At 45.7% G+C, this 27,694-nt stretch overlaps 1 protein-coding gene across 1 annotated transcript in view; it reads right to left on the bottom strand.

Annotated features, from left to right (window-relative positions):
- Positions 1–423: 423 nt before the first annotated feature.
- The window catches only part of LOC103261652 (serine/threonine-protein kinase TNNI3K-like), a 286,249-nt gene continuing 258,978 nt past the window's right edge, over positions 424–27,694 (bottom strand). The window contains 2 exon segments of the mRNA XM_008059229.2: positions 424–500; positions 5,530–5,609. Coding sequence (XP_008057420.1) covers positions 424–500; positions 5,530–5,609 — 157 coding nt within the window.

Here is a 27,694-nt window from a genome sequence, read left to right as displayed (position 1 = left end):
AACATAATGAGACAAGAAAATGAATGATACTCTAAGAAATCAAACCCATGGCTCTCAAGCAACAGTCTCACAATTCAGTCTAGGAAAACATAACCATTGCTATGTATGTGTCCACCAGAAGCTTAGGGCCCCCTCCAAGTAATAATCTACTCTTTTTGGTTTCATTTGCTCTTTTTGGTTTTTCATTTGCAAAATTAAAAACAATTCCTCACATGCATTTTGTCTTGGTTCTTTTGCATTGCATTCTTTAGGCAAAAATCCAAAGCCCACTTGTAGTAGGGAATTAAATAGGACCATTACAAACAAGCCAATTTGAGGCGACCTTAGAGGGTAGAATATTATAATTGGAAGCCAGCTCGCCACGACTGGAATTGCTGCTGTCAGTTTGGGGGAAAACTCTCCTTAGGTGGATGCTGAATGCTGTCAGCTGCTGTCCTCAAAGCTGCCACTATCCCGGCAAGAATGGAAATGCATCGGGCTCCTGGGATCAGATACATAGCCTGCATTAGAAGAGAAGTTCATTGTTACTCATCAGCCTTCCAGTCCACCCCTCCCATTTTCCTGAACCAGCTTGGCCCACGGGAATCCACAACTCCCAGGCAGTCAATCCAGATGTGGGAATGGGGACTTTGGACAGCAGTTGGTGAGTAGAAGCAAAATTTAAAATGCAAACAGAGCTGAGCCCAGACAAATGTATGTGCGGGTGTATCATAGGCATGCACTGGCTAGGCGGCCTTTGGAGTTTGGAGTTTGGAGTAAAGGGACGGGTCAGGAAGGTGATATGTCGTAATGGCTAGAAGCATAGGCCTCCATGGTGGGCACAGGCTTCCAAGCTCTGGCTCTGCGACTTGCTGGCTCTGTGGCTTTGGTCAGCCTAACTTTTCTGTTATCTCACCCTCTATCTAGGCTGCCTAAGTCTCCGTGTCTCTATCCACAAGTGAGAGAAATCATAGCACCCCTCACAAGGTCGGCAGTGCGCATGAGGCCGTCGCAGGGTCTGGTACATCGCGCGTGCTCGACCAGTGATGGCTGCAAAGGGAGGGGGAGAGAGCAGTGGGGAGACAGGAAAGATCCTTCCTCCACGGCAGGTTGGGCCTGTTTGTCTTCTTCTCCTCGGAAGCCCACATTTTTGGTGTACATCAGCGTTTAGGTCTAAATTCGGTTGGCATTTGATGCCCTTGGAATGACAGCACTGGGTGTGTCCCGAGCACGGACCTAATGGCTCAGGCTACTGTCTGGAAAGCCAAGGGGCACATGCGGTGAAGCGGTTGCCTCTCAACTCTGAGTTAAGAAGCCATCTATCGCGTCTGTGAACATGGGCACATCTGTCAGCGGCCATGGCTGCTTGCGCTGCCCTTTGATAGCTGAGCTTTCAGAGCCAACCCAGCCATCTCCATTTTCATTAAGACATCTCGCGGTAGCAGTGGGGCAAGCATATTTATTTTCATAAGAAAGGCCCCTGTCAAGACCCCAAAGGCAGCACATAAACTCTCCTGAGACGAAATGCCCGACGGTGACACTGCTGCACTGGCCCTGGTCAGACACGAGGGGGGTGGTGATGGGTGCAAGATGAGGGGAAGCAGGATACACATCCCCAAATCTGTTTTTTTTTGAGAAGGCAGGATTTATTGACAGGACAGAAAAGCTCCCACAGTGGGAGAGGCCCCAAAGGGGTTGCTCCTCGAATCTTAACCTGGGGAGGGCAAAGCAGAATCTTTATCCTGTTGTGTGCATGTTTGCTTTTGTTCAACCTGAAGATGCAACTCCATTTCAAACATAGACAGATGCTTTAAGAAGCTGGTAATCTGGTAATGCTGGTAAAGATACCTACACACGTATGTTTATTGCAGCATTGTTCACAATAGCAAAAACATGGAACCAACCATGTTGCCCATTGAAAGAGGACTGGATAAAAAAATGTGGTACATATACATGATGAAATATTACCCAGCCATAAAGGACAAAATTATGAACTTGCAGCAACTTGGATGGACTTAGAGGCTATAATACTGAGTGATCTATCACAGAAACAAAGAACTGAGTATCACATGTTCTCACACATAAGCAGACTTTGAACCATCATCATAATACTATAAGAAAAGGATTGGTAGTAATGGGAAACTGCCAGGGGAAGGGGGGCACACATCACCGACAAGGGTACCTGTACAATGAACATGTGTATACCTAACCCTGAATTGTACCCCACATCTTTAAAATAAAAAATTTGAAAATTAAAAAAATTAAAAAAAAAGAAGCTGGTGATCCTCTCATGGCTATACTCAACCTCCTAACGTGTCACATGCAACTTCATGGGCCCGCGACGTCCTAGTGCCTCTTGCCCCTCAGGACTCCGGTGGAAATCTGACTGTGGACTTATGCCCCACCAGGACAGCCGGGCGGGCTCTCCTTTGGCGATGGACAGTAGAATCAGCAGGGCATGGAGGCTGGCATTTATAATTGGTGCCATTATAGCCAGGTTGTAAGAACAGTCATGTTGGATGTGTGTGGCCGCCCAGCTCCAGAGGGACTCAACTGGACTTGACCACAGGCTTCAGGAAAAGACTAGACCAGGTCTGCACGTTTTGCTACTTTAGGGTGAAAGGTCTCAGGTAGACAGGAAAAAGCTTTGGGTTTAATGGGAGCTCCATTCTCTAGTCTGCGCTTTGGGAGGGTGTGGAAGAAACAGCTCAGAGCCGCTATGACACCACTGTTGGCTTATGGGGTGGAGTGAGGCTAACTGAAGGTTCTTTCTCGAATGGTGTGATGTCCTGGGTGGGAGACATCAAATCCGCCTTCTCTTGTTCCATTCAGGTACCCTAATGCCCTCTCCTCTGCCCCGGCACAGATGTGCACTGGTAAAAGCAGCATTTGCATCAACACATCACATTGTCTTACTCTCCATCTCGGGAGAATTCTCCCTAAAGTTCTATGTCTTTAAGAGCAAGTCTTTAAGCTAAAGAAATGCTTCATCTTGAAACTTCACCATGAAAGGAATGACTTCTGGTCAAAGCACACCTTTCAAAAGGTGCCCTATATTTTGTGGTTGTGAAGTCACATCTGTAAAGGTTTGAGGAAACGACGCTACATTTATTAAGAAATGCGATGATATGACACTTGGAGCACGCTTCCCCCTCCAAAGGATCTGTTACTCGACTGGCCAATTATGCTGCAAAGCTCATGATAAAGAGCACCGGGCTGCATTCTAGACACGTATGAGGAGTCAGATGCACAGACTTTTCTTTCTTTAATGGACCCAAATAGCTTGCCTGCATCTAACCAGAACGTTTTCTTCTCTTTGTTTCTTAAAAGCTTTCTAATGCCTGGGTCCTCACTGTCCTCAGCAGATGAGGCAAACTGGTGAGGATCCCAAAGCCCAAGGTCTCTGGGGTCTTCTGCCAGCCAAATCAGAGAACCCAACACACATCATCCAATTTATTCTCCCCATAGCCCAGCTCTTGTAATAAGTCTGCTCTCTCTAACTTGCAGACATCGTTTCAGTCCTCCATATAGTCGGAGGAGGCTGCAGTGACTAAATGAGCCCATTGTGCTAAATTCCAATTAAAAATGGAGGCTTTCAGGCTTCAAGGTTGGAAAAAGGACATCCCAGCCAGAGCACACAGACATGGTGGCTGGTGATCCAGGCAGTTGTACTTCCTCTGGCATCCAGAGGCCTGAAAAAAAAAACGTTGCTAATTATTTCAAAGAGCTGTATTAATTCTTTCTGAAGCAGTCCTGTGCAAAATGGATCCCATCAGCTCTCCCCTCACCTCTGCTCTGGTGCTTGAAGGACTGGCTGGATTTACATTTTACCCTTGGGTGCTTGGTTAATGGGGACACATCCCTTGTTTTTCTTTTCCTGGCCTGCACCCCTTGATGTGGGATTTAGAAGCAATGGACTCAGTACAGGGTTGACAAAGTGTTTGGAATGTCATGAGATGTAGGAGATATTTTTATAAAGAGTTGCACTTTTTTCCATGCCTGCAGGCACACATACACACTCACACCTACACACTCGTGCATGCTCACACACATTATTGAGCTTAAAGGTAAATACAGAGTGATAAAAGATACACAAGATCAAATTTTATACTTTTAGAATGTCTTAAGATATTTAAAATACTTTTTCAAGCATGTGCACTTCTCAAAAGATGACATACAGCCAACAGACACATGAAAAACGTCTCAGCCTCACTAATCATTGGAGAAATGTAAATCAAAATTGCCATGAGATACCACCTAACCACGGTAAGGATGGCTGTCATTCGTAAGCCAAAAAACAACAGATGCTGGCACAGGTGCAGAGAAAAGGGAACGCTTCTACACTGTTGGGAGGAGTGCAAGCTAATTCAACCTCTTTGGCAAGCAGTGTGGTGATTCCCAGGAGAACTAAAAATTGACCTTCTATACAATCTACAGTACCCAGAGAAACATAAATCGTTCTACACAAAAGACACCTGCACACACACATTTAATGCTGTATGATTCACAATAGTAGAAACGTGGAACCAACACCTCTGCTGCCCATCAAAAGTGGACTGGATAAAGAAAAAGAAAATGTGGTAGGTATAAACATGGAGTATTACACAGCCAGAAAGAAGAACAAAATCATGGCCTTTGCAGCAAATTGGGCGCAGACTAAAGGATCTATCGCAGAAACAAAGATAGGAATGCCGCATGTTCTCACTCATAAGTGAGTCCCGAACATGGAAGGGATTGGCCCTGCTAGGGGAGGGGGAGAGAGAAGGGTGGGGGCCACGTGACAACATGAAGCATCCAAACCTGGTCCACTACCGGGGTAGTCATGGCCAGTCAGAAACCTAAGCTTCACCTGCATGCAGCCTGCTTATGTTTTAATAGTTAACCCTCATATGTACCCCACATCCCTATAGTAAAATAAAACTTAAAAAAAAATGAACAAATAAAGCAGGCGACAATTCTATCGGGATTCTTGTTCCATTCAGACATCAAATCCGCCTTCTCTGTCTATAGGGACTCTTGCTCCATTCAGATACCCTCATGCTCTCCTCTGCCCCGGCACAGACGTGCACTGGCAGAAGCAGCATTTGCATCATCACATCACATTGTCTTATTCTCCATCTTGGGGGGATTCTCCCTAAAGTTCTATTTCTTAAAGGTGTGCTTTGACCAGAAGTCATTCCTTTCATGGTGAAGTTTCAAGACGAAGCATTTCTTTAGCTTAAAGACTTGCTCTTAAAGACATAGAACTTTAGGGAGAATCCCCCCGAGATGGAGAATAAGACAATGTGATGTGATGATGCAAATGCTGCTTCTGCCAGTGCACGTCTGTGCCGGGGCAGAGGAGAGCATGAGGGTATCTGAATGGAGCAAGAGTCCCTATAGACAGAGGAGGCGGATTTGATGTCTTCAATTGATATTACAATACCTGACATTTTTCTTGCTTTTTCTCCAATAGATATCAACATTTCTAGATATTTCAATATACAACCCTTTTCTTGCTTTTTCTCAAATAGACATCACCTTACCCATGGCAGTTTCCTTAATACTTACCGTATTTGTCAACGGGGGGAAACTGAGGGCTCCTTTTCATCTCCTCCGAAGGCAGGTCTTGAGAGGAACGCTGTCCAGCGCTGAAAAATAAATGAAACACACAGCTTTACACTGGTGGTTTGCTAATGATGTTTTTTGAAAAACAGATTTCATTCATTCGGCATAGAGTTCAGCGAGATGGCAAAGTGATGCAAAGGTGTTTTTATCTCCTACAAGTGACTGGCTGGGATTAGTTGGTGTAAATCCAATCTGAGCCTGAGTCCTGGTTGTGACGTGTAGGCTACAGTTCCTAGCAGTATAACCTGGGCACGTCGCCCTTTCTGAGCTTCAGTTTATTTATCTATGAAATGGGACTAGAACATAAGTAATTTCCAGTTTCTGCTTGCAATCCTTACGTAAAAGGAACTAAGAACAAAGACATTACCATGCTAATAATAATATCACACACTAACACTTAGCAACACATCTCCAGGAGTTTTATTATTACTGTTGCTATTTCATAATGATAATTGCAAGATATAGTGATAATAACATTTATTTCATGATTCCTATGTGTTAAGCATTCAGACGTATGATGTCATTTCTCCCATTTTACACACGTAAGAAAGCTGATACTGGAACAATCAGGTCACGTGTCACACAGGTTTTGTAAGTGGCTCATCTGGGATTCAAACATGACTTTTAGGCTCCAAAGGCAATGCATTTATTCACTATTCAAATATGAATTTCTTCCCGATTTCTGTTCTTCATGGATCCTTCCCTTGTCCCAAACTTATTCTCTTTTACCACGTTGGTTAATGGACCACTTCCTTTCTAGTTCATCAGGCTTAAAACCCAAATTTATCAAAACCCACATCCTGATGTCTAATCTCATGTGTCAGCTACAGTCTCTCTTGCCTCCAACCGTTCATTCCTTGTCACTCCCAAAGCAGCTGCCCTTGTGGCCCTAGACCTGCCCTCGCCATGCTCGTAGGAGATCCTCCACAGGGGTTAGCAGGTACTAAAAACAAAAGTGTTTTAAATTAAATAAAATCCAGCCCCCAAGTCAGTTCTCGGCGTTTCAATCACCAGCGCCCTATCATCCTCGGTGACCTAAGCTAAAATTCTCAGGGACTCCCTCGGTGGTATCTTTCTTTCTCTTGGATCTCTCACCCCGATCAAGTCTTTCTAGCTCTGCCTCCAAAATATAATCCTGGTCTACCCATCTGCCTCCTCCTTCACAGTCTTGGCCACCTCAGCTTTTTCTTGCCTGGACCTCTGCCTCTCGCTGCCTCACGCATCTCCCTGCTGTCACTTCTGTCCCTCCATTTGCTATTCTTCAAGGATTATCCAGAAGGATCTTTTCAGAACATAAAACCGATCAAGTCATCCACCTCCTTACAATCCTCCAGTGGCTTCCTGGTCCATGTGGAATGCAAGACAGATGCTCCACCCTGCCCTCCAGGGTCCTGACACTGCTGGCCTCTCAAGCCTCAGCCTGTGCCCGCTCCCCAGATTTTGTCAAGCACTCCCGGCAGTCTTCCTGTCCCTTGAGCCCTGCAAGCTCCTTCCTAACTCAGAGCCTCTGCATTAACTCTGTCTGGAATGCTCTTCCCAAGGAACCCAAATCCCATCTTGTTGAGCTCTCACCCTGCTCTCTCCTAGGACTGGCTCCTGTGTCAGTCAGGCCTCAGTTCTACAAGGGCTCCCCTGGCCACTTCTGACACATCAATTCCCAATTCTATCACATCACGTCCTGTCACCTGTTCTCTTTCAGCACTAGATAGAGTCATCTTACGTATTAATCAGTTTACCTATACACCCTCTATATTCCTTCCATACTGTGAGGGCAGGGACTTGTCTCTGTTGGCTGCTGGGTCCTCAACACTCAGAACAGCACTTGGCACATAGGAGAAGCTCAACAAATGGTTTTTCAAGAACTTAATTAATTGATAGATCTCTGAATGGCGCCCTTCCCTCCAGTTACTCTGCAATTCCTCAAGCCAGTGTTCTAAGCCCTCTACAATCCAGCCCCCTATGTGTGTCTTGTGCTCTACAGTTTATCAATACCTCCCCTCGCCCCAAGTTCAAGCCACACGAACAGACTTTGGATTTTCCAGACATTCCCGAATTTTCCCTTCTCTATGATGGTGGCTGAGCTGCTCTCACTGCCTGAATGTGCTTGCTGACATCTTACTTATCCCCAACAGGAAGCAACATGGTACCATGGTTAGGAATGAGCATTGCAGTGCCAGACTCCTTGAATTTGCATTCTAAATACATCATTTACTGCTCTTAACCTTGGGCAAGTTATTAATTGCTCTATGCCTCGGTTATGCAACTATAAAATGAGAATTATAACAAGACTTGGCTTGCAAGGTTAATCATGAGAATCAAAAGAGTTTATAAGCTTAAAGCACTTTGAACATTGCTGGCATTTCGTAGGCACTCCATAAATGTTACCCACTTTTATTATTCTTCAAGGTCCAACTCAAAGTCAGCAGCTTCTGCAAAGTCCTCTTGAAAACCACCAGTTAAAATGAAACTCTTCCTCTCCTGTACCTCTCCAGAACGCTCTACTCCATCCACAGTGAGTATGCGAGTCTGCCTTAGCATAGAATTATCTGTGCGCATGTGCTAGTGAACCCCATTAAACAGAGACCCTTGGAGGTCAGAGTTTCTGTCTAATACCTTTGGATCCTCCACAGGGGTTAGCAGGTACTTTGTAAATAGCTAAAAATAAAAGTGTTTTAAATTAAATAAAATCAAGTTATTACAAAATATTCATTCAGAGGGATCAGATTTTTTTGAAACCTAACATCAGTTCAAGCTGATTCATTCACCTATTGGACCTAAAAACGACTGCACCTTTGGCCTCACTTCCATAGGCTATCAAACAGCGTTGCTGGATTTTAGAGGAAAGCAATGCTTAAAAAGAAGACAGAGTGTCGGCTTAAAGTGAAACATGGCCTGAGCTCAGTCAACATTAAGTGACAATAGACTGCCACTCAAGATATTTTTCAAAATAAAAACTTCCTTGTTACTATATGCAAGTTCCTTAAAACTCTGGCTGCTTTTAGGATATGTGCTATACACAGTAGTCTTGGCAACACAAGATAATAGGAAATAAATATTTTATCACCAAATTGACTATCTGGTTTCTTGTGAATGAAAGCCCATCTCTAAGCTGCTGTGTTTGTTCTCTTGCTAAATGCAATTCATGCCAGGGGACTTAACCTTTCTGCCCAAGAGTTACCACACAGGCTGGCTCCAGGTGCTGTTCTAGGGTGACAGGCAGATGGAGGCTATGCGTGTCCAGGTCACACAAAACAGAAGAAAGCAGACCCTGATCACTGGAATGAGTTGCTCTCAACCCATGTACTTCCAGACTTCAGCAAGGATCTCCCAGATGCCCAGGGCTTAAGAGAGACATCAGGACCTCTGTTTGTTGAAGCTGTGGTCAGTGAACATAAGGCATTTCCAGTGATGCAGCTGCTCCACGAATTCAACAAAAGTAAATGTGAACTAATGGCAGGTAAGGAAGATTTGGCCGTATTTCAACATTGCTGGTTAGTTATATAGCCTTCTTTATGCTAAAAAGACAATATGTATCACAGGAAGGCATAACTATGAATTACGAATTACCATAACGGTAATTTCATGTACATATTTTGTGAGTGTGGAGTGAAATTTTTATCTTACAAAAAGAGAATACAAAGAGAACACGGTTGTCTTTAGGTGAGCTTTTGCACACTGCCACATTATATTGCTATATATTATTTTAGTGCTAAAAAGTTTGTCATTTTAGGCCAAACAATTAAAGTTAGGTCTGTGACACATGTGCAGAGATAAATACAGTCATTGGTCACTGCTTCTTATAAAGGTACATTAGGAAATGAATAATGTATCCAAAATAAGGAGTAGAACCGAAATTTAAAAAATATATTTTTTACTTAATTCATGCTTGGGCAGCATAGACTTGTTAGTAGACATCTACTAATTAGGCCAATTCACACCCAGATCCTCAATCTGTTACATGTATTTCTGTGTGTGTGTGTGTGTGTGTGTGTGTGTGTGTGTGTGTCTGTGTGTGTGCGCGCGCACTCGCGCCATTCAGGCCAGGGTTTGTCAGAACAACTAGCCTGTTTGCAAATGGTCACATTGTCTGTGAGTAGACTCATGCATCCCGGGCATTTAAAACTAACGACAGAAGAGCTATGAAGAACTTATAGAGGGCACGAGAAGATAGAATACATGCAAATATAGCCTCAGCTCCCCAAAACAGGAGTAAGGCAGCATCTACAAATTTAACTGGTGAGTTGAGGCACAGTCTAGGCAAAGCTTCAGAAAGGAATGATTAAAACAGAGGTTTTCTGCACTCTTAAAGGACTACTAATTATTCTGCACTCTTAAAGGACCATGGGTTTGTTAAGAAAAGAACACTCTTTCTAGATTCGCATTATTTCTTTTTGGTGAAGAGAAACAGAAGGGTGAAATCAATAGGCTGGAACCTACCACTGGATGCTAGCGGGTGTTGGCTGGTTTCTCCTGACTTGTGAGGTCTGTGCCAGATGACACAGATTGGATTGTGACTGGCTAATAAACGGACGGATGCAGACATCAGCCAGTGACGAATCCCACAGGGTTAAGTTGAGCCTGAGACATTGAGAGTGATGAAAACAAAACACCACATCTCCTAAGGTTAACACTGCCCCCCAATAGATCGACTCTCTCCAGAAGGCACACTGCCCCATCCCTGGATGTGACCAGGCCAAGGCTGGAGCACCTCTTGGCCTTGGGTGCCGTCAAGAGACCCAAACGTCTGCTTAGAGATCATAAGATGTGGCATCCTGTCCCTCCGTTTTTTACACTCTGTGATTCTTTGGAAGGCCTCCGTGAGTCACGCGGACTTGCAGAAGCCAGCTTTGGCATATTGGAACAGAGTGAGATGACACAGCTCCCACTTAGGCAGGAGATTTTTATCTTTCCTGCCTGAAGTGCTAGACATTTGGCCAGGGCGGCATGCCTGATGTTCACCTGCACGCCACAACACACATCACCGCGACTGCTCAGGGAGTGCTAGTACCTCTTTGTCTATATTCATTTTGTTTGAAATGGTAACCCAACTATGCTATTTGCCTGAAGGTGCCTGTCCTCTCAGACCAAGCAGAGGAAAGTGTGGAGAAACTACTTCCACAGAAACCCATCATTAAGGGTCTGAAGGACAGGTTGTGTAAGGACAGGTTGTGTTAGGAACACTACAGCTGCTTAACAAAGTTTTTCTTTTTTTGTATATAAAATAAATTTGTAGAATATGCATGCTGTAATGCTTATAGGGTAAGGAGAAACTCCTAAATCTCTATGCATCGCTTAACCCCACAAGATGTATTGTTCAGCAAGGACCAAGAAGAAATAAGAAAAACACTGTCTGAGGAAACTGAGGAATTCTGGTACCATCTCTCCAGAGTGGCGGGGCCAGGCGGTGCTGCATGAGTCCAAATGGGCCCATTTAGAGCCTCGAAAGCCGACAGTGTGTTGTGGCTTCCAGACTATGGCCTGCCAAATGCTTTTGGTATTGAAGCCATGAATCATGGTTTGACTGTGGGATTTCATGAATTCTCACAATATTTGCCAGTGCCACAATTGCTTCTGATTGAATTATATTCTAAAGATATACAGTTCAAAAAAATCATTTTTTTTACATCACATTCTTCTGAGTGTGGCTTAAAAAAAATTATATATTTTTTTATTTTAAAATTGTGGGGTACAGTTAAAGGTTAGGTATACAGATATTCATTGCGCAGGTACCCATGTGGATGAGGTGTGCCCCCCTTTCCCCAGACAGATATTGAACACCGTTAATCCCACCTCCCTGCCCCTCCCTGTGTGGCTTTTTAGAGTTGGGGACTTTGATGATAGCAGATGTATACTATTTCACATGGCTTGGAAGGGAGAGAGGCATTCAAACAATTGAATAAAATCAAAGAGACCTAAAACGTTAAGTTCTACCATAATTATGTCATAGCAATAATTTCTCATACTTATAGAGGGCTTTATAGCTTGCAAATACTTTTCTATTGATTAGCTTATAACATTTTTTGCAAACCCCCCACGAAGTATTTGGGAAGGCGTTTGATTGGGAAGTTGTTTGGTTTTGTCTCCATTCTGTGGGATGGGAAGTTAGGCTCAGAACATTTGAGTGACTCGGATAAAACCTCACAGAGCTAGAAAGAGGCAAAGCCAGAGCTTCCACAGAAGGTCTTTAGACCTTTACTTTTTTTTTCCTTTTCCTTTCCTTTTCTTTTTGAGTTGGAGTCTCTCTGTTGCCCAGGCTGGAGTGCAGTGGCACACACATGGTCACCCCAGCTGCTGGTCACCCACATGACCTGCTGGGCTCAGGCGATCCTTCTGCCTCAGCCTTCCAAGTAGCTGGAACTACAGGTGCACACTACCATGCCCAGATGATTTTTTGGTTTATTGTGGAGACGAGGTCTCACCAAGTTGCCTAGGCTGATCTCGAACCCCTGGGCTCAGGCAATCCTTTCACCTTGGCTTCCCAAAGTGCTGGGAGAATAGGCTTGAGCCACTGTGCCTGACCCATGCTTTTTCTACTAAAACACACTACATTTAATAACAGCACATGTCAAACTCTTATTCAGTTAAAATTCGGGGAGCTCCCTCAATGAGTCACAAGTTATAGAGTTTTGGATTCTTTGCATATAAAGATGCACACTAAATTTCTTATAGGAAAAATCCCTTATGATTGTGGCAAAACCAGAATCAGCTTTCTCATGCCTTGCTTTGTTTGATCTTTTACAAATAATGCTTCCTCTAACAATATCTTGCCTGTTACTTTGCAGCAATGCTAAAACATGCGATACACACGCAAGGAGTTTCCAAATGAGAGGCTTCTGGCTCCTCTTAACCCTCTGATCTTGTGTCAGGTTTCCTAAGCTGAATGGGGGATTCATTTTCCTGAGCACAGCCCAGGCTATGTTGAACAGAAAACCATTAGGTTATTAGTGTGATTAGAGACTTCAGGCCAAGTTTTCTTCCCTTCAATTGGTCCAATTAGTTTTTATGCAGCTAATGATACCCCCAGGCTACCAGGACCCTGGAAGATCTAGCCGTTTGGACTTTGAATCGGTGGCAGCATCCAGGGCCTGGCAGCTTGGCAAGCACGTTTGTGGTCCATTGCTGTCTGCCATGACGATGTTGCCTATGTAATAACATTCCACAAGGGTCAAGGCCATGTGCACCCTTGTCTCCTTCTTCAAAGGCGATGTCTCCAAGTTAGGAATCATTGCTTTCACTCAAAAGGAAACAGGCGCAGATAACATTGCATCAGAATTTCAGCTATTGGCCACCAACCCATGACACTAATACAAAGAAAAAGTGGAGACACGGTCAGCTAAGATGCCTCGTCAGGGTGTTTACTAGGAAAGCGAATGCCTTGTCCGTAGAAAAGGCTACCAGAGTCATCTGGCTGATCCTTTTGGCATTTAGCTGAAAACAAATAGCTTTATTTAAAACAGATGTGTCACAGGGAAAAAGCCCTTTCTATGCTTTGCAACATCTCCTGGGCAGCCCACCTTTTCTCTGGCTTGAAGAGTAAGATGACATTTCTATTAAAAATGGGAATGTATTTGGTCTAACTTTGAAACGGTCCAGTCACACCCTTATGAATAAGCATTTGTTAATTTATCAGTTAAGTTCAACATGCTTATTTATTCATGAGCTCATCCTGGCTGTTTTCAAAGCATTATTTTGTCTTTGTCAATATCTCCTGCTTGACAATGTCCTAAATTAAAACAAATTTATTGCTCCCATTACAGTGAATGGGCAATGGTCAATGCATTTAATGGGGCCAGAGGTCAGTGCAAAATATCTCTTTCAGGAAAATCAAACCCATCAGTTTCCTTTCAATGGCAAATGTCCCCAGGCTATAAAAGGACCGAAAGACTTGGCAACCAGGTCATGACTCTGTTGGAGCCATTAGGCAAATATCCAAGGTCTCAGCTCCCCCATTTTTAAAGGAAAAAAGCAATTAGGCAAAGAATTATGAATAAGGAAAAGTGCAGAGAGAACATAAAGTGTGTGTCAATTCCTTGATGGCTCATAAATTATTAATGTGCTCGACAGTAACCTAGCAACGCCACCACCTCTCAACTTACCTATTAATTTCAGCAGGTATAAATGAGTCCGTTGCACAAACCACGCAGGAGGCAGACTTTGCATGCCTCAACTGGTCCAGGTGAGGATCACCCTCTGTAGTAAAACATTCCCCATCTTCATCTTCAGAACTTATGCCATTCATCACAAAGAAATTATTGGACATTTTAGCGCTAAGGGGTCTCGGCAGCATGACGGGTAAGTCTACTTCTTACCTCCCCATTTTCCCATGTCTCATTCAACAAAGCAGGAGACTGAGGCCTTGAGAAGTGAAAAGACCTATCCATGTTCATACAGCAAGCTTACAGTGAAGTCAGGAATATAATCTGGAACTGTAGACTTCTAGTCTTTTATTTGCAAACACCCCACGAGGTGTTTGGGAAGGCGTTTGGTTGGGAAGGTGTTTGATTTTGTTTCCATTCTGTGGAAGTTAGGCTCAGGATATTTGAGTGACTTGGATAAAAAACTCACAGAGCTAGAAAGAGGCAAAGCCAGAGCTTCCACAGAAGGTCTTCAGACTTGCAGTCCATGCCTTTTCTTTGTATTCTTTTTGAGTCAGAGTCTCTCTGTTGCCCAGGCTGGAGTGCAGTGGCACACTCATGGTCACCCCAGCATTGACCTGCTGGACTCAGGCAAACCTTCTTCCTCAGCCTTCCAAGTAGCTGGAACTACAGGCACCCACTGCCATGCCTGGCTAATTGTTAAGGAAAAAAGGAAAACTAAAATTTGTTGCATCCCTGCTAGGTGCCAGGGACCCTACTGGATTTTTTATAAATTGTATTAAAGTTGTTTCCCCAAAGAATCCATTTTGCATATTCAGAAACCATGGCGTAGAGAGCTTCTGTCTTGTCCAATCACACAGCTGTAACTCTGATCTAGGTGAGACAGTGTCCACATCCCTGCGGGTGCTAAAAACGACTCCCACAGTTATGCCAAGAACTTTGCCTCCCTCCATGGTTGTTTATCAGCACAATGACAGGAGCTGCGCTAGGTACTAGGGATGTGGACATGAGTGTGATGGGCAGGGGTCCCTCCTCTCCCACCTGGGGTCAGTAGAAATGCCAATGTGCACAGGCAGATGTCAACGCAGGAAAAGGCAGTGCATGCCTTTGTGGAGAAAGTGACAGGCAAGCACACGTGCTCAAGGGAGGGGTCATCCGGGGACCAGACAAGGCAGAGGCATGTGGAAAGACCTGAAAATCAAATGGCTGGAGGGGTTATGTACACTTTTCAAAACTTTTCATACTGAAACCATCTCAAACATAGAGAAGAGTTGCAACAACGGCACATTTTCCCTCTGAACTATTTGAGAGCGTGTTGCCAATCTAACACCCATTGTCTCCCAAATATTTCAGTGTATTTCTAAGATAAAGACATTCTCCCACATGCCCACAATCCAGTCATTTGATTCTGCCATCTCCTCCCCCTCAGCTTTTGCCAATGATCCCAGTAATGTTCTTTACAGCAAGAAGATCCCATTCAGAAGCACGTGCTGCCTTTGGTGGTCATGTGTCTTTCACCTCTTTCAGTCTGGAACAGTTTCTCAGTCTCCGCTTGAATTTCATAGCCTTGACATTTTTGAAGACGGCAAGCCAACAGTTTTGCAGCATGTCCCTCAGTTTGGCGTTATCTGAGGTTTCCTCATGATTAGATTCGAATTATGCATCTTTGGAGGGAAGTCTCACAGAAGTGAGGCTGCATCCATTTGATTGCAACCCACTCCATTTTGCCTTGTCCTAATATCATGCTGTTAATGTTGACTCCTTGATTAAGGTGGTGTCTGACAGGCTTCTTCACTATAAATTACTCTTCTGCTTCCTGTTATTAATGAGTATTTTGTGGGGATGTACTTTTACATAAATATCCCGTACCTCAGCCAAATTCCATTTATTTATTCCTAAACGGACTTAGAGTTACTCTTTTATTCGTGATACTGTCATTACTGATTTTAATGCTCAAATAATCTCACAGCTGGCCAGCTGGAGCAATACCTTCCAGGTGTCTCTTTGACATGTCGCCATCTTTGTTTTCTCCTGTAAGATGTTCAGGCTTGTTTTCTTATGTTGTGCATTTCTTGTGTCAGCCCTGAAGTCTGCCGTTTCTCCAAGTGCCTTGCTTCAGGTGAAGAACAGCATTTGGACATCAGGACCGAGGTGCCAGGTGTGCTCTTTGGAGTTCAGGTGCCACTGACCCCTGGCCCTCTCATTGAGTAGACAAAGCCAGAGAACGTGCATGAGCAAACACATTTAGGTTTCCTTCCGTCCAAGCAGAAGTGACATCCCTATCTCTAATCCTGAGCCAACACCCACAGGGTTCGTTCTAGTTCTCCCCCTTTCCACACGGGTAGCAGCCTTCTCTGACAGTGCGAAACCCTGCAGGGCGGCTTCCCCCAGCACACACACGTGTTCTGTTTGGGCTCCAATATCCCACACCCGCAGGGATGCCTTCCTCGCCACTCTGTTTCTGACATTTGCCCCCCTATCCCTCACCTGCCTTGGGGTCCAGCACTCAGCACTGAGCTGTGCCCCCCACCGTGCCCTCCTCCCCCTGCTCGGGTTCTGATCCCTTGCCCCAGGCTGACTGCCCACACATATGCCTCTTCCCCCATCCTCGTGCCCCGACGTTGTCCCCACACCCGGCGCCTACCTGTGCCCATGTCCATCTCAGCCTGCCGGGATTCACAGTGACCACCGCCATGCTGGATGTCCTGCTCACCATGGCCCTGAATCCCACCGGGGCCACTGCTCCACCTCCCCTCATGGGTGTCTTCTTCCCGGGTCTGGACTCCCGCCTCCCATGCTGGGTTCCTTTCCACGTGGGTGCCTGCCTCTCTACACCTGGGCTCCACCACCTTGGCTGGGCTCCCCAGCCCCTGTGGAAGCAATTTCTTCTTGTCGCTCTTCTCCCCACACCCTGTGCCAGGCAGTGCCACCCACCATTCCTTCCCTCTGCAAGTACATTCATCACACCCTGCTTAGAATCTGACATCCTATTCCACACCTGCTGGGATGTCAACATTGCGCACTGCAGTGAGTCACACTTAGCTGTCTCCACAACGCGGACTGTGGGCTCCTCCTGAGAGAAGCACTGCCCTTGTGCATCTTTGTACGCCTGGCACCTCACACAGCACCTGGCACTGGCAGTTGAGGTGAATAAATTAACTTCTTAAAGGCAGTCTTCATATTTTTTGACGGGAAACGAGCTTTCCTTGTATATGAGGGAGGGCCCCCTCAAAAACCCAGCATTTATTTATTAAAAACTGTGTATTTATTCTTATATGTTTAAACTTCAGTCACCTTCAAAGTACTCTCCATTTGACGCAATACAGCTGTGGAGATGCATTTTCCACTGCTCAAAACGGCTTTTGAGCTCGCCCATTTGGATGCCTTTTCGTGCTTCTGCCGTTTTTTGTTTCGACTCTTCCATATTGGCAAAATGTTTCCCTTCGAGGACTGTTTTCATCCAGGGAAACAAGAAAAGCCATTCGAGGTGAGATCCGTGAATAAAGAGAGTGGAGCACGGGGGGTCATGCAATTTTTGATCAAAAACTGCTGAATACTCAGCATGGTGTGGTCAGGTGCCCTCGTAAAGCACCCATCATGAAATGGGTTCACGCACTGAAAGAATCTCAACAAAAATTCACTAAAGCTGACCATAGCCTCTCTCAACAATGCTGGCTGGTACGCTGACTCTGGTGGGTTCCCAGAACACTCACTTACCCGGGGAAGCCTGGACGACAAGGGCTCCCCCTGCCAAAAAATAGGTGGATTTTTATGTTTGTAGAGCAGGGGCCAGCAAACACTTCCTGTAAAAAGGACCAGACTGAACAGTCCAGGCTGTGTGGACCATAGTGTCTCTGTTGCAGTGACTCCACTCTGTTGTGGTACAGTGCAAAAGCAGACACAGACGATACGTAGATAAGTGAGTGTGGCTGTGTTCCAGTAAAACTTCACAGAAACAGACGAGGAGTTGGATTTGCCCATGGGCCGTAGTTCATCAATCTTGTCTTTAGAGCAGCAGGGAAGTTTTACCTGTGCCGCTCTCCTAAGCTGTCTTCTACCTGTGGGCCAAACAGTGCCATCTCAGCAGAGGCAGGGTCTCCGCTCATCTTCCCGTTCCATAGTTGCTCTTGGGAGAAGAATGTTGAAGGCTAAAATACGTGAGCTTGTGGCAAAACAGAAAACCTACAGCTCATACCTATGGAGTGTGTGACATATCCTAGACATGTGTAAGTCGCATTCCGACTCCACCTCAGCACAACCCTGTGAAGAAGGGGATGTGCTTGTTTTCATCCTACAGCTGAGAATTTTGAGACGTGAGGAACTCGATGAACGTGTCCAAGGTCGCACAGTGTCAGCCGTGGAACTTGAATTTGAACTCAGGTCTGTCTGAGCCTGAGCTCTTAACCACAGCTTTATACTAATGACCACTTGGTGGTTACGTAAATAAAAATCACAAAACCAATTTTATTGACAGAAGATAAAAGCAGCAAGTAGACAGAAACCTACAGAGCAAATACATATTCTCTTCCCCTTTTGGATTGAGCAAGGTTCAAAGGCCATCTTTGTTGATTTCAGATCTCTGGGCTCCTTTGTGCGAATTCAGATCCCTGCAAGAAATTCCATGTTCCTTTGTTCTTTATGACAGGCCAGTCTGAATGGGAAGGTTTTAAAACTCCCTAAACTCTTTGAACATGCAGAACATTGATCTTCACAAACCATTTGAAATACCCTAAGGAGGTTACAAAATTACAAGCCACGTTGTTGTTTTTTTTTTTTTTTTTTTTTTAAGAGAATGTATACCAAACCTCTGGGACCCTTTGCCTCATCACACAACACCAAAGCTTCCCTCTCCTCCTCTGTGTATTCTTTGCTGTCAGACCCTGAATAACAAAATGGTATTATGCAGCTGGGGCGCCTTGTTCTCATTGACAAAGCTCTTCTCTTGCCAGTGGCGTGGGGGCGCTTACTCCACTCTGGTGTGATGTGCTGTGATGCCTCTTTGAATCCCGGGGCAACCCAGGGTTTGACATTTCCTACTGAGCCAAACACTGCTCCTGCCTTCTGTGTTGGCAGGAGCACAGCTGTGGATTCTGTGAGAAGTGCTCTGTGGCCTTCTGCACAGCCAGACCTCCACGGTTATTTTTACACGGTTATTGATCAAGCTTTGATGCTGGTACCTTCCTTAAGAACGGGAGATGTTGCTATATTATTTACCTCTGTAGCCCTGGCATTTGGGGCTTGGCACAGAGTTTACCTGCAACGCTTGGGTTGAGCATAAACTTGGTTGACCTGAGCTGCTGGTCATTTCTTCAGTCTCGCCTCTCAGCCTCTGGGCAGTTGGCCAGGTGGTTGGGACCTCGGGGTGTGAGTTGGATAGAACCAGGCTTCCAGTCCAGGCATCTCTACTTTCCGGTTGTTGTCTTTGAACAAGGGATTTCACCTTCCTGGGCCTCACACGTCTCTTCTGTACTGTGAGGACAATAACAACGTCTATTCTGTTGTTTTTTGTTTCACCTCTTCCACTCTGGCAGGACGTTTCCCTCTGAGGACTGTTTTCCTCCAGGGAAATAAGAAGAAAGTTGCTTGGGGCCAGATCAGGCAAATAGGGAGGTTGGGGCACGGGGATCATACTGTTTTTGGACAAAAACTGCCAAACACTCAGTGCGGTGTGGACAGGTGCACTCGTAAATCACCCACCATGAAACAGGCACATGCATGGAACGAATCTCCCAAAAAAATTCACTGAAGCTGAATGCAGCCTCTCACAACAACACTAGCTGGCGCACTCGTGCCGATGGGTCTTTGTGAGGATTCTATGAGAGTTATACGCGTCACGTACACATAACAGGTGCGGAGTAAATATCAGCCACAGTATCATGGCTGCCGCTGTTCGCATGACCGACGACATTTCTGCCTGCAGCGTTCCTTCCTTCCCCTCTTCTGCCGATGGATCCACCCATCTTTCAGGCCTCACGTCTCGCTTTCAGGACTTGGCTAGGTGCCCTCTTAGTATGTTTCTTTGTCATGCTGCTCCATCATGGTTTCTCCATGTGCCTGTCTCCCCAGTGCCCAGCTTATGGCCTGGGCTAAGCAAGATACTTATGAGATGATCGGATGAGTAGAAAGTCGGTTTAAAAGAGCAAACGAATTGACCATCTTTCATGCCAGCCCTAAAGTACCTCAGCCAGAGAGATTCTTTTAGGAAGGAGTGCAGTCATGCACCATCTCTGCCCACCACCCTGTGGTGGCGTGTGCTTCAGGCTTGGCCAACGCCTGCCCCCGGAGGGTCCAGCCCCCTCCCTGCTTCTTCATCTTCCCTCTCCCTCCCTAGGAGCATTCTCCCCCATCTGGCCTCCTAGCTGTATTCTCTGAGTCCACAGACACGGCTCCCCCCAGGACACGTGCACCTGGTGTTCCCACCATCGGCAGTGCTGCTCCCAGGAGCCTGTGTTTCTCTCGTTCACTCCCTTTATGTCTTTGCTCAGATATCATCTTCCGGATGAGGTCTTCCCTGGCCATCCTGTTTCAAATTGTAAACTCCATCTCTTTCTGCACTCCCCACCCCCTTCCCTGGCTTTAATCCTACAGGATGTGCTTTTTTTTTTTTTTTACAACTTGGGGGTTCCGCTCCCACGTTAAACTGCCAGTGCCATGAGGGAAGGGATTGTCTTGTTTGCCTTGTATACTGCTGTGTCTCTGGGAGCCTGGAAGCGGAAGCCCTGAAGGAGTCGTGACTAAAGGAACGGATACGTTAAAGGATGCCCATGGTGCCCAGAATTGAGACGCACGAACCGTCTCTGATGAGCCTCACCCCAGGAGAGTCGTCGGTGACCTTTTCCCAATGCCTTTTTCTGTACACTTTGAGAGCAGGAAGGGCTTGTGTGGAGGGCCCACAGTGGGTCACCAGGGACCTTGCCTCCCCAGTTCTGGCCACAGCCAGGGGGACTGCACAGCAGTCTTCAGCCCATACAGCAGCAGGTGCAGAGGGTCCGTGCCTCGCTGTGGAGTGGGTCCGGCGCCCCCTCTATTCTGGGCAGGTCCACAGAGGCATCCCTCTTGTGTGTTTCCGGAACCAGCTGAATGGGGCAGAGAGCAAGCTGTGAAAATACCCAGCAGATGCTTCTGGAGGCCCCCAAACTCTTCTGATGGCAGTGACCACACAGCTGCTGTGTGTTTCAACGACTTCTCACATGGAAGAACTCACTCCTCACATGGGGCCTCAGTGGACAGCGCCTGAGTTTGCGGCTGGCCGCCATCAGCTGTGGACGATTGCACAGGCTTTGCCAATGTGCTTCTTTGGAGAAAGCCAGAGCTTCACATTCACCCTGCCTCAGGCACTGTGGCTTGGTAGACCCTCCTTGTTCTCTCAGACATGTTTGCAGCAACAGGCAAATGTCACACTCACCATTTGATGAGACATGTCTTTACAAACCTATAATATTCATGGAAATGCCAATGGGGATAGTGTCTATCCATGAACTTCTTTTGAAATCACAGGTGCTAGAACATTCCTTTACCATTGAATTCCTTATTTCATCTTGCCAGCAACTGTGTGGTATTGGCATTGCTATGATATTTGTCCATGAAGAAACAGAGAGGTCGTGATTTGCCTGGGGTCATCTGGTCGGCAAGAGAGAGGGAAGAGATGGGTCGGGCGGAACCCACACTGCGGCTGTTTCTTTGCCTCACAGTGTGGTTCTGTTACAGAAAACCTTGAGACCCGCTCCGTGGGTGCATGGGGTTCCTCCCTCTCATTAGTCACCTGGGTTTTTCCATTTCCAGTGAACAACTGGGCTTAGAGTTAGCAAAGTGGGCTTCTGGCCCTGAACCTACACTGAAGCTTTGGATCATGCAGTGTTGGATTTTATGCGTTCACGGCCTAATCCTCAATAACCCCTACAGGCAAAGTTTCCACTAAAGGGAGGGGTAAGGTAAAATGACAACAGATTTTAAATCTAAGAATAACACCAATTTTAAGACAGCCATGAATCCCACCATCAGTTTTCCAATCAGCAAATGAATCATATTATTTCGAGACTGCTTCCTTGGATGTTTCACACATACACTGTAGGGACTAGAGCGACAACTACTTACATTTCTGGAAGATGTGGGGAAAAGACAGATCCCCTCTTTTCCACGCTACTTTTAGAACGTATAGTACCCTCAGGAGCTAGACATCTCTACTGTATTGGGAGGATTAGTCTTGCGACTTCTGCTACAAATATTCCCCAAGCACCCTTCTGGAAGAGCACCCCTTGGTCTACCTTTTAATATGAGACACCAAGCTGAAAGGAAGTCCTTTCTGGGGAATGGCAATCCGAGCCCAGGTTCCCATAGGAACGCGCAGGCTTTATTTCTCTGCAGTTGCAACGGCTGCCACCTTGGGATTCTGGCTCTTAGCAAGTGCCAGCAGCAGACCCAGGAGCAGAGCTGCCCTAAATGTCTCTCTTTGAAGCCCTGGAGTCCATGGCCTTCTATTTGTGTCTGGTCCCAATTCGTCACAGGCCTGGATGCTTCACCTGCTATATTAAGTTTCCAATAGAGCTTGAACCAGATTTTTTAAAAAAAGAACAGTCCCCGGCCAGTGAATGACAGCATGAGTGCGCTGGGAAAGTGAGACGGCAGATAGTCATTACATTCTGCCATCCATCATCGGAGATGTGGATGGGTCTCCCTCATTTGGGTGTTTTCATTCTACCTGGATATCAGCTGTTTGGAAGATGAACAATGGTTGGGTGCAGAGCCAGCATCACACTCTGGGTTTGGGGGCACTTCCAAACAGCAGAAATGGCATTATGAATCGATTGGTACAGGTTTTAAAGAAATTCTGACTTATTCTCAGGGATCAAAACACTTAGCATTTGGGTAGAAATAGCTAGAGACACTCACTCACCCATTTATCCATCCATGCATTCATTTAGTAGACTCTGGGTCTCTCATCACAAAATGTACCATTCTTTGCTGACTACATGGCCTGTTCACCAACTCTGTGAGGATAGATGGGTGGGCCACACTGCTGATCCCCTGTGCCTGGCATATGGGGTCTTTACCAATTATTTGCTAAAGAAAAGAAGGCAGAAAGGAAGTGAAAAAGGCTTTATGGAAATAGTAACATTTCATTTAGAATGTATATATACATGCATCTATAAGTATATATATACACACACACACATAGATACATATATAAAACATTTTCATGTGTGTGTGAGAGTGATAAGGTAGGGATTTACTGTATTAGCATATATATTTCACAAAATAGCTAGCATTTATTGAGCAGTAACTATGTGCCAGACATTGTTTTAAGTGACCTACATGGAATGTTCCGTTTAAATCTCACAATAACTACGAAGTAAGTACCATTATCATCACCATTTTATAGATGAGGAAGCAAACAGAAAGAAATTAGTTAGCTTGGCCAAGATCACACAGAGCAATGGCAGTCCAGAACGTGAACCCAGCCAGTCTGAAAGGGAGTGTGTGCTCTTAAATCCCTATTTACACAATCTTTATACAGACACTAATGTCAGCTCTGCAAACCGCTGTAGTGATCGAGAGAGGACATTATCTAAAATGTTCTGAAGCCAAAGATGAGGGTTGAGCTGCTGCCCCAAGGAGAAATATCTGTAAGGACATTTTGTCCAGCCAGTGCACCCAGAGCAGAGAAGGTGGATATGTCCTCTCCAGCAGATAGGCCCTCCACAATGCCACAGGGACCCTGGCACTATTCCAGCTTATTGTTTACCTTTGCTTCCGTGTCACCACCATTCACAATTTCACAAACTGAATCCCTAAGCAATCCCTCCAAGTTGAGTCACCTCTGCATGTCACCTCTAGGTCTCAGGTTCATGAGGGGATTCCAATCAATCCTCCAACATGAGTCACCTCTGCATGTCACATCCAAGTTTGAGTTTTGTGAAGGGCTTCCCTGCCTTCTGTCCACCTGCCTTTGTGTCCCCCCAGCCCCAGCTGCCTGGATATGTCCCAACGCAGGAAGGACTGCTTTCTTTATCACCACCAGTTGGACCAAGTCCAAAGTACCTTGTAGTATGCTTTGGGTCTCTCTTCCTTCTTTCTTCTCTTTTGTTATCAGTGTCTTAAAAATGGAGGCAAGAAAGTAAAATTGCTGTTTAAAAAGGATTTTTTTTTTCATTTTTTGAAGTTGTGAGACATTAATTTTGGTTTCAGTGGAAAGGAGGAAGGGATAAGGTCGAAGGAAACAAGCAAAACAGAAAGAGTCAGAGGCAGGGGAGGTGATGGGGACATGAGGGATGGATGAATGGATGGATAGATGGATGGGTGGGCGGGTGAGTGGATGAGTGGGCGAATGGGTGGGTGAGTGGTTGGGTGAGTGGATGGATGGATGGGTAGGTGGGTGGATGGATGAAAGGGTGGGTGGGTGGACGGATGGATGGGTGGATGGGTAGATGGATGGAAAGATGGATGGATGGGTGAGTGGAGGAATAGATGGATGGATGATAGGTTGGATGGATGCGTGGATGGATGGATGGGCGGATTAACGGGTAGATGGGTGGATGGGTGGAAGAGTTGTTGAGTGCATGGGTAGGCGGATGGGTGGAGGGGTGGGCAGACGGATGAATGATGGGTGGGTGGGTGAATAGGTGAAGGGATGAATGAATGGATGGATGGATGTGTCTCAGAAAGAAGAGCACAGTTTTTCTATCCAAAGAGAAAGAGAAGAGAATTCATGAAGTTCTAGAGAGACTGGAGGGACTGAGGAAGAAAGTTGGTGGAAATCACGAGAGATGGTCTCAGATTTTTCAGAAAAGGAGGAGGCAAGTTCCCTCGAATTCTGACCTGAAAGTACAGCTAAATGTCGCACATTTAAAATTTCACACTAAAGACCCCCGTTCAGTCAATTTTTTGAAAGGATAAACTGGCATTTATGATTCAGCTGTAGATAACAAACATTTCACAATAGAACGGCAAACATTTTAAACATTAAGCTTTGGCTTATTTTGGCCATAATATATCCTTGTGGTAGATACTTGTCCTCACATTAGAAAAATTCCATGGACTAATCTAATTTTTGAAAAAAGAATTTCTGTGGAATTATTTTGTAAGACCATTTACTTTTTAAGAATATTTCAGAAGTTTTATTCCCTATTGTTCTAGTTTTTCTATTATTTTTATTTAAAAATGAACTTAAGAAATTTAAAAATTATACTTTATGGTAAGACTAACTGCTTCCTAAAGAATGCATATTTATAAATGTTGCTTTAAAAATGCACCCTAGGCCAGGCTTGGTGACTCAGCCTGTAATCCCAACTCTTTGGGAGGCTGAGGAGAGTGGATTGCCTGAGCCTGTGGGTTTGAGACCCACCCAGGCAACTTGGTGAGAACTCGTTTCTACAATAAATAAAAAATTAGCAGGGTGTGGTAGCGCGTGCCTGTAGTTGCGGCTACTTGGAAGGCTGAGGTGGAAGGATCGCTGGAGCCCAGCAGGTCGAGGCTGCGGTGGCTGGAAGCATGCCACTGCACTCCAGTCTGGGCAACAGAGACTCCAACTCAAAAAAAAAAAGGAACACTTTACTTATGGAAAAGAGTTTATATAAAAGCAAAATGTGAGACCAAAACCCTCATATAATTCTTTCGAGCTTAAAACACAGATATTTTGAAAAGACCATGAATGATAAATGATAAAGCCTCTGTCACAGACAAGGTACTCCCCAGATAGGCTTCAGGTAAACACAAGCACATAAACTTAGCCATGATTAGTAGAATCCACTGAGGTCTGTAAGCATCGTGTGCGCTACCTAGTCACCCCAAAAAGGAGGTATTTTTTTAGAGGGCTGTGGCAGAATCAGGTATCCCTGAGATCAGAACAGCATCTCAGAAGAGAGCGTGAGTCCACAGTGGCCTGTTAGACACACTGGTCCCTGCAAGCAAAGAGGAAGAAGGAAGACACTGCAGAATCCCATAAATAAAAGCAAAGAAGTGAACAATGGCAGGCGGCTCTGTGGAAATGGGAGCTGGAAACACGAGGGAAAGCAGAGCTCCTTTCAATTGCTGTTAATGACCTAATCATTCTTCCAGCCACCCAGACCGAAAAGCAGACTGTCATGTCTGACAACTCCCTTCGCCTCCGTCAATCAGCAAGCCCTCTCTACCTCCTCCACCGGCCCGGTATTTCTCCACATCTATGACCATCTCTCTGTCTCTACTTGACTTCTCTGGGAACCTTTGGTCCACCATCTGTCCTCTGGTGCTCTGCACGCAGCTGCTACATTGATCTTCTAAAAGTAGTACTCTGGCCAGGTCATCACTTATTCAAAAGTGTCGACCGGCTTCCCACGGTGCGCTGACCACAGGGGAAGACTGCTGCATTCAGTACTGCCTGGTCCAGCGGTGCTCAAATCATGGTTCCTGGATCGTCAGCCTCCTCCCCGGGGAACTAGCTAGAAATGCCAGTTTTCGACCCAATGTCATACCTGCTGAATCAAAAACTCTGGTCTAGTAGTGAGCCCAGCAAACTTCAGGAAGCATTCTAGGTGATTCTGATGCATTTTAAAATTTGAGACCCATTGGCTGGGCGATTGAGACATTGAACTCTGGATGGAGATGTCTTACTTTCAAATTCTCCCTGCTTACTAGCTGTATACCTTGGTTTCCTCAGCCTTGAAATGTGGTCTAATTGAGGTTGCCGCGGTGAGTTTAGCAGATCATGTATCATGCTCAGCACAGGGTGTACCTCTGTGAAGCCCTCTGTAAGTACGACTTTTTTTTTGAGTTGGAGTCTCACTCTCTGGGCCAGGCTGGAGTGCAGGGGCATGCGCATGGTCACCACAGCTTCGACCTGCTGGGCTCAATCATCCTTCTGCCTCAGCCTTCCAAGTAGCCAGTGCTACCACGCCTGGCTAATGTTTTGATTTATTGTAGAGAGAGGTCTCGCCAAGTTGCCCAGCCTGGTCTCGAATCCATGGGCTCAGGCAATCCTCTCGCCTCTGTCTCCCAAAGTGCTGGGATTCCAGGCGTGAGGCATTGTGCTTAGTTTTTATTTTTTGTTTTTGTTGTTAAAGTATCACTATTTCAACTACTGATATTGAAGGCTGTCCCTGCTCTGTTCTGACCCTAAACCACTGTCCACAGGCGGGCTCCGTGGGCCCACTTGCCATTTCCAGGCAAGTGCTTGGGCCACGTGCACAGTGTCTTGCTCAAATATGGACTCAATAGCCGGGCTCGATGGCTCAGCCTGTCATCCCGCGCCTTTGGGAGGCTGAGGTGAGTGGATGGCCTGAGCCCGCGGGTTCGAGACCCGCCTGGGCAGCGAGACCTCATCTCTACAATCAATCAAAAAATCAGCTGGGCGTGGTAGCGCATGCCTGGAATTCCGGCTATTCGGAAGGCTGAGGCAGAAGGATCGCTGGAGCCCAGCGGGTCGAGGCTGTGGTGGCCGGGAGCGGCCACTGCACTCCAGTCTGGGCCACAGAGTGAGACTCCAATTCAAAAAATAAAATATGGACTCAAACATTTGACACAGGAAACAGGGAGTGGTGAGTGCCAGAGAATTCTTGGTACCGATTGAGTGCCATAGGGAAGGAGCTTAGTTTGAAATCGGATGGAGCAAAATTCTAATGAATGTTAATGAGGTGTTGATTTACTCTCTGACCCGAGAAAATATGATAAACCAGTTAGTTGTCTTTTATTCCCATCTGTAAAATGGGATTAATGCCATTAACCTTCTTTAAAGGAATTACCTCTGCAGATACACAGTGCACTGAAAGTGCCTGCAGGTGTGGAGGATGATTCATGTGATACATAATAACGAATAACGTCTTTTGAAATGGGGGTGGGGTCCACGCTGTAAATCATCTCCATCAACAGAGCCCGGGAAGGTGGTGGTGTTTCTGTTTTGTTTTGAACTGCTATCAGTGTGTCCTCGTAATTCTGCTCCTGAGGACAGGCGCTGTAAATGTTTCTTTTAGAGTTCTGTCACATTTGAGAGAGGTTGCTAGAGAAAATATCGCCTTCTTATGCAGTTAACAATGGCTGAG

The sequence above is a fragment of the Carlito syrichta genome, unplaced genomic scaffold (genome assembly GCF_000164805.1).
Source record: "Carlito syrichta isolate Samal-C Ts95f unplaced genomic scaffold, Tarsius_syrichta-2.0.1 Scaffold303962, whole genome shotgun sequence".
Classification (NCBI taxonomy): domain Eukaryota; kingdom Metazoa; phylum Chordata; class Mammalia; order Primates; family Tarsiidae; genus Carlito; species Carlito syrichta.
Note: the sequence above shows the minus strand (reverse complement) of the source record. Positions and strands in the feature narration are given on the sequence as shown.